The sequence below is a fragment of the Centruroides sculpturatus genome, unplaced genomic scaffold, assembly GCF_000671375.1.
Source record: "Centruroides sculpturatus isolate CEXI.00-Female unplaced genomic scaffold, Cexi_2.0 scaffold16, whole genome shotgun sequence".
Taxonomy (NCBI): Eukaryota; Metazoa; Arthropoda; class Arachnida; order Scorpiones; family Buthidae; genus Centruroides; species Centruroides sculpturatus.
In genome coordinates this window covers 1661944-1674634 of record NW_019384548.1, presented here as the reverse complement: position 1 = coordinate 1674634, position 12691 = coordinate 1661944, and the positions used below count along the sequence as shown (strand labels likewise).

General features: G+C 30.4%; 1 protein-coding gene across 1 annotated transcript in view; it reads right to left on the bottom strand.

The window, feature by feature from the left end:
• LOC111623567 overlaps positions 1–12691 on the bottom strand; it is a 56638-nt gene that overhangs the window by 3552 nt on the left and 40395 nt on the right. The window contains exons 6-7 of the mRNA XM_023366182.1: positions 9700–9902; positions 4022–4148 (exon numbers count right to left, since the gene is read on the bottom strand). Coding sequence (XP_023221950.1) covers positions 4022–4148; positions 9700–9902 — 330 coding nt within the window. The remainder of the gene's footprint in view (positions 1–4021; positions 4149–9699; positions 9903–12691) is intronic.

Genomic DNA, 12691 nt, shown 5'->3' with positions numbered 1-12691 from the left:
AGTTCTGTGTACTTGCTAATTTTTTCAGTGCATGTGTTTTGTACATTGTGAGTGTTTGGAATGGCTATGTCTATAATGTATGTGATTTTATTGTGTTTGTCAATGAGTGTGATGTCTGGTCTGTTGTGATAAATTGTTTTATCTGTGATTATGGCTCTGTGATTATTATTATTATTATTATCATCATCAACCTGTCTCGATTATATATTAGATTTAAGTATATATCAATGTATATTTTATTTTAAACATTAAAAAGTATTAAATTAAATCATTGTAATTATAAGTCATTATTTGTTTATTTAAAAATGTATAAATTATTTCCATTGTAAAATTAATTTTAATAATTTTAAGTTAAAAAAAGTTTCATTTTTTTATATACAAAGTAAAAATAATTTTCAATATTGCTATTTTTAAATTTTCAGATGTATAAATTTTACAAAATTACAGCATTATTTACTACTAAATAACACAATAACAATTATCCTAAATTTTTCCATTATAATTCTAACTCCACTTTAGCTTTTTTAATTGTTAAATTTTTTAATATTTGTTTGATTATAAGTTTCAACTAAAAAATAATTGAAATTAAATATAATTCATGGTTTGTTAAATTATACTAATTTTATATTGTGTAATCTAGGAGAATGTGAGATTATTTCATGCAAAAGATAATTCAAAGAACAGAGTCCTTCGAACTTTATACATTAGAAATAGAAATCAAAGTAACAGACGATTTAAAGAATAAAATTCATTATTGTGCAATACCTTTGTAACCAACAAATGGATTTCAAATAAAATTTTCAGAGCAGATTGTATATGTACAATCTGCTCAGTTGCATGGCATTTAATTATGACACACTTGAAATTAATCATTCAAGGTTAAATCAAGCATAGAGATGTGCAAAACAGACCCCTCCCAAATCATCTCTTTAATTAATATACCACGTCAACTGTCTTAATTATATAGGAAACCTTGTTTTCCTATATAATTAAGACAGTTTTCTTTTAGAACAATATCTAAAATTAATGACAACTATGCTGTTTATGTAATAATGTGCAAAGACAACATTTGTATTTTGTGTGGCTGGAATTACCCTATAATTTAATAATGTGCCTAGTATCAACATCTATCTATATAAAAATGAATGTGTGTGTGTGCTTCATGCATTACCACACCGTTTATCCGATTGCCGTGAAACTTTGGGAAGTTGTTTAATACATTCCATTTCTGGCATAGTACATTTATCCTACGATAGATAGCGCAATCCTATGATAGAGTGTATACAAGCATTTCATCGTGAGATCGATGGATTTCAAATTGTGAAAACCATTTCCCCCCTCCAAAAAATATCTCTATATATGCATTTGTAAACTGTTATTTACGATATTCATAATAATTTTTGTTTAATCACTTTATTTCAACTATGTTTTGCTAATTATGTATTCGCTTGAACTTTGTTAAAACCTTAACTGTATCCCGAACAATAACCGAAGTTGTAGGAGGAAATTCGCCTATTTTACCGATCTAGGGATCCTTTTTTCCAAATTTTAACAACTGAAAATAATTTAAAAAGACAAATTACAATAAAACAGTTTATTATCCAACTATCAGAAATTTCACAACATACCAAGGAAGAGAGGAAGGAGCAATTAAATAATCAAAATTATAAAGGATTTAAAAAAATATATAAAAATGGAGAATATCGCACTTCTGACAATCGCTGCGTGTGAGCTAAATTTGGAGAATCTGTGCTTCTCGCATGGACAACTGTATGTGGCCAGCAGACGCGTCCAAAAATCCGATTTATTCGTGTATGCACCAGACGGAAAAACAAAAAATATTGTGTATCCACAGGCACTCCAATAAATAAATAGAATTGAAACGACACTTTGAAATGTTTCCCGATGAAAATGAATAATAATAATAAATTTTAATAAAAATGATAAAATGTAAATTGAATTTTATCATAACGAGTTTGCTTGAATTTCCTTTCTTCTGAGATCACAGCAATGCGCGATGGGTAAGCTAGTTCTTTATAAAATGCTGTCTTTTACTAACAAGGTTTCATTATTTTATGAAAAATCTTTCCTTACACTTACTCTATATTATACAAATAAATTATAATACACTCAAAAAATGTATTATTCTTATGAAATACTGAATTTATTCATAATTAAACAATCCATCCAAAGTTTTGATTGGTATCCTCTGAAAACAGCAATCTTTGTAGAATAATTCCTTCATGAATAAAAAATTTAAATGAATATCTATCTAATATTAAAACTAAGTAATTACTGAATTATATTGGAATATATTACTATTATTATTAATTATATCTAATACAGTGGAACCTTGCATAATAAGCAAAACAAATTGTAAAACATTGCCTCACTTAATGAGATGTTTTGCATAACAAGTGACGAGGAGAGACAAAGTCCTGAATTGTGCACATGCTCCATCAGTCTGTGTTCTCACTTGTTTCGCTAGCATCTTAGTGTCGCTTTTCCAAACGTGTGTTCACACATATTACTTTAAAACATCAACAACCATAGCCCGTTATATAATAAACACACCAAAGATATGCCAAATTCTTGGGATATGTAAAGGCTATACAGGTAACCCCCGTATAACACGGCACTTCTATAGCACAGATTCACTCTAACACAGTTCGAGAGTTGGTACCATCCCCCGTATAACACGGTACTTTTATAACACAGATCCACTCTGACACGGTTCGAGAAATGGGTAAAACCCTCGTACAACATGAAATGTAATAAATTTTTACATACTTAAGTACTAATAGTTCACGAAAATTATTATTTTCGTGAACTATTAGTACTTCAGTGTGTAAATTTTCTTTTCTCGTCTCCATACACATGGTCCTTCGCGAAAATTGTTTCAATTTTGCCAGATCTCGACGCTTCTGCTTCTGGTGTTGCCAGATGTTTTTCCCTTATTCCATAAGTGCTTAGCACCATATAAGGAAATTTATAAAGATCTTTTAACTAGAAGCAAGCAATCTAAAATTACATACACTTTTTGCAAAAGGTAAAGCATGAATCTGAAAATAATGCAGAAAAATGCTCAGAGGATAACGATAACTTGCCAAAAATAAAACGCTCTCGGTTAATAGTGCTTTTAGTAATGACAAAGAAAACATTGTTTAATTTATATTAATATGTATCACTTAAGAAAATTTTAATAAAGATATTCATCTTAATTATGAAAATATAGTAGCATGTTTTTTAATTTTTGGAACCTAACCCTCCTTTTCGTACTAGTTCTTTGATTCGCATAACATGGCAATTTTTTGGAATGTAACTACCGTGTTATACGGGGTTACCTGTAATTAAATATTAGAAATTAATTAGTTTGACTAGAGGTAGGTAGTCATGCTGCCATCTCGTATTAAATTTAATGACCAATTCCAAATTAAATTTTAGAAATGTCTGAATTAACAATAACTATTTATAATTATTAAATTTAATATGAGATGGAAGCATAACTACCTATCTCTAGTCAAATTAATTATTTTCTATTATTTAATTATATCCTTTACATAGCCCAAGAATTTGACATATCATTTGGAGTGTTTATCAAACATATTATCTGTGATTTTTTTTCCTGCAAATTGAATTCTCAATCCAGGTTGGTTCATCCTGAGCTAGAAGAAAAGATGATGATGATTCATGCTCATTAACAATGCACATTGCACAATTTTCTTTGAATAAACATTATACACAAAAATTTTTGAAAATTTTTTTGGGGTGGAACACATTATCCTATTTTACATTGATTTCTATGGGAAAAATTGTTTCGCTTAACAAGTATTTCGCATTACGAGTATGATTCTGGAACGAATTATGTTCATTAAGCGAGGTTCCAATGTATAAAAATTTCAAAGTATTAAACATTTTTGAATTAATTGTAAATCACACTAAAATCATACTTAAATGAGTCTCAGTTTTATATTTTCTGTTTATTTTTGTGATAAAATTACATTCAAATAATAAAACATACCTTTGAAATTGTAAGTGCAAGTGTCCAATTATGATGAATTGAATCAATTCCAATATCACCATGTCTACTTATATTTGGATGAAATATTTTTGTAATAAATCGTACTACTGGTGGTTTCATTGGATAACTAAAATATAAATAATTATTATTTTAAAATTTAAATAAAAAACAATGAATTGAAAATACTGTGTACAGTTGATATTGTATTTCAAAAATCAAACTTTAAATAGACTTAACTAGTTAAATATTATGCCATTAAATTAATAAAGATTTCTAATGTTACAAAACGTAATGGTATTTTTAGAACATTAGTGAGGTTGCGGCCGAAGTTTTCAACATGAAAATGTAAACATCTGACATTCAGTACCATTTTCCTGTAAGCCTAGAAGTTTGAATTAAGTCTAATGCAAAATTTTTGCATAGTTTCTTCTATAAACTTGTATTTTCTAATTTATTTTAATCAATTAGTACTATAAAATTGTGGAATAATGACATGAGAGAATGGCCGCCTTTGGAATATCCAGGTATTTTCGAATATATTTGAATATATTGAAATTCTTAATTACAGAAGTCTTGACTCTTACAATTATTTTTCAAGTGGTAAAGTAACTGAAATTTTAATTAATAAATTGTCACAAAACATTTGTGTCTTTAAGATAAATGTACAGACATCAGAAACCTTATCTGCAAGTACAGTAGACCCCCTATAATACAGATTCATATAATATGGATTTGTATAACATGGCGAAAAAATTGCAATTGTATTCATATAAACATGCTAAAAGAGACTTGTATAATATGGTAAAATGTCATTGCCAACTTGTGTCACGACAGGATTGGTCAAATCTAGACCAATAGTGGACATTGCACAAACCATTGAGTTTAAACGTGCAGTGGACCTACTAAAAACAATTTATTATTTAACGGCCATAAAAATTATATTTATATTAATGATGTCTCCAAAGTTCAGTGAATTTTTTGCAGAAAAATAATTTATCAGGAAACATGTGCCCACCATTCAATGTGCTGCTCCACAATGAAAACAAGCTTAAGCAATGGTGTCGTTGAACAGTGCACACTCGGTAAGTAATCCTATGATTTTTTTGTTTATAGCATAGTTTATATAAATTATTCCCAAAAAATTATACGTATTTTGGAAATGTTGAATCAAATTAGTCTAGAATTGATTAATTTTATGGAAGAAAACTTTTCAAACAGCCATAGTCCCTAAACCGCACACATGCTGGGATGTGATTGGCTCATGTATTTAAGTGACTCATAAAACACGGAATTCATATAAAACGGAATGTATCTACCGTGTTATAGGGGGTGTACTGTAATCATTTTGTATGAACTTGTGTCTAATGATGGAAAGTTATTTATCTAGATAGCTGTACTGTATATGGATGGCTGGTTACACATTCTCTTCTTAAATTTTCATCATGTGTACTGTAACTGGAATGGTCAAATACATGGACAATCTTGATGCATCATGTTTTCATGTGTATCGCATACAGCTTTAAACCACTTATAAAGAACTAGTAGCCTGGGACGACCCCTAGTGGGTGTTATTTACAAATTTCCATGAGGCACGGTTCCTTTGACTTTCTTGTTCCTATCAATATGCTGTACAGCTCTGTTAAAGTCCCAATGGTAAGATTTACCCTCCGAATGAAGAGGTGGCGACCCCCCCAAACTGTAGCCCCTGTGCGAACAATAAAGTCAAAGGAACCATACCCCTACTCATGACCCTTCGCGAGATATAAGCCCCTGAAATAATAAATTCCTATTACAAATATACTGAATTATTTATATTGTTATATTGACCAAATAATAATTTATGGGCCAAATGAATAATAATAATTTTTTTTTTTCAAAAAATCCTTATGGCAGCTGCTATTTCATTGTGAATGTGTCTCTTTAATCCGATCAATTCCGTTCGGTAGACTATCATATACAGCTTTCAGGTTAGGTACTTCTTTTAATGGTTTGTCATATGCATTTCGGACTTATTTGTATTTTAAGTCCCTCTTCAGTTCAAAAGTACAAACTCAGGTTGTTTTTTTAAAAAACCCCGGTTTATAACTGGTAACGTTGGAAAGAGTTCTTTTAAATGGCTGTATTTTTTAAACTCTTTCCAATGTTACCAGTTATACACTGGGGTTTTTTAAAAAACAGAACCTGAGTTTGTACTTTTGAACTGAAGAGGGGACTTAAAATACAAATAAGTCCGAAATGCATATGACAAACCAATAAAAGTAGTACCTAACCTGAAAGCTGTATATGATAGTCTACCGAACGGAATTGATCGGATTAAAGAGACACATTCACAATGAATAATAATAATTAAAATTGTTAATTTGAATGTTTGAAATATGACATACGATAGGGGCACCTTTAGTGTCCGTTATCAAACGGTTACGCGGACAGACACCCGTTGAATGGGTTATATATACAGTAGACCCTCCCTATAATGCTTAGATATGTTCCACGCTAATCGAATTTTACGTTGTAGGAATGATTAAATACATGAGCCAATCGCAGCCCGATAGGTGTGAACTTTACGGACTAAGGCTGTTTGAAAGGTTTTCTTCTATAAAATTAACCGATTCTAGACTAATTCCACTCAACATTTCCAAAACACGTATAATTTTTTGGGAATAATCTGTATAAACTATGCTATAAACAAAAAATTATAGGATTACTTACCGAGTGTGCACCATTCGACTACGCCCATTGTTCAAAGCTTGTCATCGTCGCGGAACAGCACACGAAACGGCGGCCGCGATTTCTGATAAATAATTTTTCGCAGAAAAATAACTTGACCTTTGGAGACATCATTAATATAAATAATTTTTATGGCCGTTGAATAAGAAGTGTTTCTTTCACAAGAAATGTATAAAATTAGTGCTGTATTAGACTTACGGTACCTAATTTACATACTGTACAGACGATAATAAACTCAACTTACTAGCCTAAAATCTCCGTAGCGTGTTGCCAGGCGGCAGAAAGCATATATATAATTATAATAAAGTTACAATAAATTAAGTTAATATATAATTATATATACAGTACCTAATTTATATATAATTAATATATAATTATATGTACAGTACCTAATTTATATATAATTTATATATAATACTGTACAGATGATAGCAAACTCAATTTAGCCGCTCCGTAGCGTGGCGCAGGGTCGGAGGAAAGTAGTTCGGCTGCTCATCCACTATTGGTCCAGATTCTATCAATCTTGTTGCAAAACGACGTTATAGGAGGTACTTTATACGAATGTTGCTACAATTTTTTCGCTACGTTATAGGAACGCACGTTATAGGGGGTCGACTGTATATAGATTCTCTGGCTGTTATGGCAGAGAATTCTACCTGCCATATCTACCTGAATTAGTTTTATAAGGCATGAAGCCATTAAAAAACTAAAAATTGCAGACCTACACTAATGACTAGCAGTATCTTAATGGCTGCCAAGACATACCCTCATGTGGCAGAATTCAAAAACGTTCTGGAAACTTGTGGATATACTCTCAGTCATCTGACATTCTTGTTAATCTGGTATTCCTCTGTGTAAGGAATGCCCAGACTAGCAAGTAACTAATGAATTTGAATGGAAAAATTAGGAAAACATGACATGTTTTCAAAAAATTCACAAAGCTTTCTACAGAAAAATTTTGCAATAAATGTAATATTATGCAATCTTTAATAATTTCAAATATCTTACCTATTTGCTTAAGATTTTAGTGCAAAAATAATTGGATATGTTACATAATTACATAATTAAAATTTTTCCAAAAACAAAGTTTAATTCCCTGATAGAAAGTTTATTTTTACTTAACAATGCTATTCTTTTATAAACTGATATTAAAAGTATTATCTATGAAATTAAATAGAGAATTATTAGATGTGCATTTTTTTAATTTACTAAAAATTTTTAAAGTTAATTTAAAATTTAGCAAATTAAAATAGTTATTTTAGTTTAAAAAAATTATTATTTGTTGTTGCATTTCCTTTATTTTTATTATATGCAAAGACAGATTAAATTGATTGCAACTACAGAAAAGATAAAAAGTTAATATGAAAAATTTGAAGAGAGAGAAAAATGTATTTCCGGAAACATTTTGAGAAAATAGTCATAGAATGAAATTATGATTTGCAATATTATTTAATTTCTTTTTATACCAAGTATCAAGAATTACTCTTACTATTTTCAGAATTTATTTTCATCATAAATCGTTTTGATTAAAAATAGTAGTGTAAATTCATTATTTTTCTTTATCTTTTAATATAAAATTATTATTTTTTTAAAGATTCATTTTAAAATTAAAAAGTACACTCATGACAAAAATGTGAAAAAAAAAAACATTCTAAGTTTAGAACATTGCCTGTGTAGAAAATTGCCAACCATCCTCCACTATACTATACTGTCATCTCATTTTCTCTTTATTGGGCTGCAATTTGAAAAAATTGTAGACCTATACATTCCCACTGTTGTTCCTTAATCTCGAGAACAGATAGCTAGATGAAAGACAAGACAAGACATGGAAAGCTTAGAGATAGGAAGTCCCAATTAACTATACATACAAACTTCAATGCAAACTGGAAGTCATGCTATTTTAATTCAAACTTTTCCCCTGAAAGGAATTAATAGATGACTGGAATGACACTATTGTTAAAGGAAAGTATGATGTACAGGGGCAAGCCACTACTAATTTGAGGTAGAGAGTATATATTTTAAATTAAATAAATTAAAAAAATATGATTAAAAATTGCAGCCTGGCATTGTGACAATGTCACAATAAAAAATTGGTCATCAATAATAGCTTCCTTTTTTTAAACACGATAAATACAGGTATACCTCGCCTTACATTGGTAATTGGTTCCAAGAGAGACGACTTAAGTCGAAAAATGACGTGAGTCGAATTTACTTGTCTCTAGGCTAAACTACAAATAACCATTCCCAGTTCTGTATTTTATTTATAAATGCACTTTTAATAATATATAGTTAANTATAAGGTAATGAGAAAAATTATGTTTATTATTTAAAGTTTTTAATACTTATTTATAATGTTCTGTAATCTTTATTGAGGAGTTTCTTCATATTTTATGTAAGATGTTTTTGTAAAAAAATTTCAATTTTAATTTAGAAAAATAAAATGTTGATTGAGAAAATGTTTTCTTTCCTATTAAAAGTAAACAATTCGATTTAATTTAGAAAGAGAGAAAAGACAATTCATCCCAATGGATACAAACTGTAAAACGGAAAAAGCTATTTAATTTCTAAATTGGGTCCATTTCGACTTTCTTTGTGAAGAATTAAGCTCTAACTAGGAGCATTTGTTTCTTCATTAGATTATTTAAAAATGTAAGAGAATCGAGTCCCAGAGAGAGGTGTAGACAAAGTGTTTTCTGACCATTTTCTAAAGGTATCCGTATGGGCCACTCAATCAGACAGGTCTCTAGTGGCTCCACTTGTCACATTTGACATATTAATCAATCAGAAAACTATTTCTTCTTCACAAAGTGCTCTACCCTTAGGAAACTATATATTGTAATTACTATAGTGATCCTTGTAATTAACGTAATAATGTTAATAAAAATAATTAAATTTTATATTAATTATTTTACTAAGTTAAATAATAGAATAATACAATCAAACTATCTTACCTTTGAGGAATTTGTAAATATAAAAAGAACTGTCCACCTTCATATGGACTATCAATAGGTCCTGTTATACTTGCTTGCCAATGGCAACAAGTTTTGTCCAATGGTTTTGCATCAATCCCTTCTGGAGGATCTGACTGCAAAGATTTGAGTTCATTTTTTAACCTAACAGTACGCCAAGAATTATCAATTGGAGGTGGCTGTGTCTGAAATAAAATTTATACAATAAGTTGTAAATATAATTTTAATTAATATTCCATTTCTTTTCTGAAATTATATTCTCTGTTTTTAAATGATGAACAAATATATTTTCAAATAAATGATTTAGCATCTAATCAATATTTAATTAATATACTAGATACATCCAACACACCTTATTGCTGAGAACATATATTTATTACATAAAACTAACATTTTCGGCCCAATTTATGGGCCATCTTCAGGTTACAGTTGTTCGACTCTAATACAAAATCGAACACGTTCAAAATTAAACCAAATTAGAACATATGTTTAAATTAAACTAATAGAATAAGCATAACCAAAATAAAACAATAAATAATAAAAACCAAAATAACATAAAAAATGAAAATAAAATACGGTGATTGGCCGTAAACATTAAGGAACAATTTCTTATACATTAACCCAGATACCTATTGAGTCACGGCAGACGCATTATTACGCGTGTTACGTACTTCTTACTATGTATTTCCAGGATGACGGTAACACCGTCGCATCCTTATAATTTAAACATCTGTCAGCCAAACTCGCTCTGTAAATTTCGCATTTCTCAGTTATGGATGACAGCGTTGGTGAGCGTACTTTTGTAAGAATTTTTGCATCCTTCCATTTAACAACCGAACCATCCGCTTGCGCCATTTTGGATAATGCTGTTGCACACTTGTTTTTTGTGACATTGTATCGGTGCTCCTTAATCCTCACTCCAAGGTTTCTATTAGTGACCCCTACGTAGTCCTTATCAATTCCCAACTGGTCATTTTTGTAGGGAATTGCATATACTCCTGCCTGTTCATTCACTTTTCACTTTTAAATCCTTTATTTACAAGTGCCTCGACACCGCTAGGCATAGCCGAGGTAAGAATACATAAATGTTACAGATGTAACAGGTCATTTTGTAATACAAATTTTCATAGAGTATAAAATGATACACAATATACATGAAAACATATGAATAAACATTATCATCAATTCTTTCTTTGTCATTTCTAATCAACCTATACACTGTGGGGGCCCTTTTACATATTATACTGGCGTTTTTGTGTCTCACTATTTGCTTCATAATCGGGAAGAGACATTTATTATACGTAAACTTTGCGAAGTTACTCCCAGCCTCCGGTTTCTTCTTAGAGCTGCTCCTACGCTTTACGTACACTGCTATTAAACGCTCTATAGATCTTGTTCCAAACCCTAACTCTTTTGCAACCTTTTTGATCCTATCCAGCTCATCCATAGTGTCCATTATATTTGAGCAATACAAAAACGCTCTTCTGATTAGCGTCCTAAATGCGGATAATTTATAAACCGTTGGGTCATTAGAATTTGCCGGAATATACATCAAATCATGTGTGGGCATGATGTACCCTTCATGCATAAAGTTCCATTCTTAAATTCAATACCAACGTCCAAGAAGTGTAGCTTCTTGTTACTAATTTGCTAAAGGTTAAGTTTTAAGCCATGTTGGTTAGAGTTCACTTGGTCTAAGAATCGTTGTATCATTGCGTCATTCTTCCAAATAATTAGAATATCATCTACATATCTTTTGTACACGATTATGTATTCATTATAGTTGAAAAGCGTCATGCGTTCCATCTTTCTCACCACCAACTCACAGAGCAGGCCAGACATCGGGTTGCCCATCAAGACTCCTCTTAACTGCTTATAAACTTTACCTTGGAAACTGAAAAATGACTGAAAGCATATCAGATCAACCATTATCTCTAAATCTTTTCTGTGTTCGTATGCTTTTGGGTGCAACCCACATAACAGGTTCACTAACTCCTCAAAACATGAGGTAAGATTTATTGATGGAAACATACCCTCGAAATCCATAACCGTCCCAATCTCATTGTCCATTAACGATAGATCATGCAGGTCATTAACCAAACTAAACGCGTCCTTTGTGACAAATTGGTAGTCTTCAATTAGTTGTGTTAAATGCCTATGCATACGTTTTTCCAGAATGTAGGTTGGTCCTTTACACTTCTCTACTACTGGTCTGATCTCTTTACTGTTTTTATGTGTCTTTGCGAACCCAAACAACCTAGGTACACCTGGGCAGGTAATGTGGGCCCCTTTTAGGAAAGGGAATAACGATGCTATGGGCGATTTTTCCAGTCTTCTTAATTTTCTGTCAATTCTTTCAACAATACCTCGGTCTACCTCTTCACACTCCGTTTTTCTTATATAGTCATCCAGGGCTTCATTATACCTTTGTTTCTTCATTAAGTTGCCTGATGAATGTATATCAGTACGGGAAAGAGTAAGAGTGCTATGCTTAAATAATTCAATTAAAGTGTGTTTGATGTATCTAGTATATTGCTTAAGAAGCTGAGTCTGAGTAAGTGATCAATATTTAATCTCCTAAATGACATAATTTAATATGAAATCTAAATGTTTTCCATATAAAACATTAAATTTAAAATGGTTCTATTCATCTCATTACTATATAGTCTAAATAGTAAATATGTTCTTATAAATGTTTTAGTATATAGCTTTAATATTTAAGATTTTCTGTTGTACATACTTTTGGTTTAAATTTAGCAATTTGAAAATAGATAGAAATAGTCAATAAAGGATTCTGATACTATTTAATTTCTCATTCTTTTATACCATCTAAAATCTCTTCATACTTCAGTAAATTCTTATATTTATTTTTAAAAAATTTCATAAAATATTCTGTTCCTACACTCCCATCCTCAAATTAAAAGATTAATTTAATAGCTAGATAGAAATCAAAGTACAGTAAAATCTTAATTTA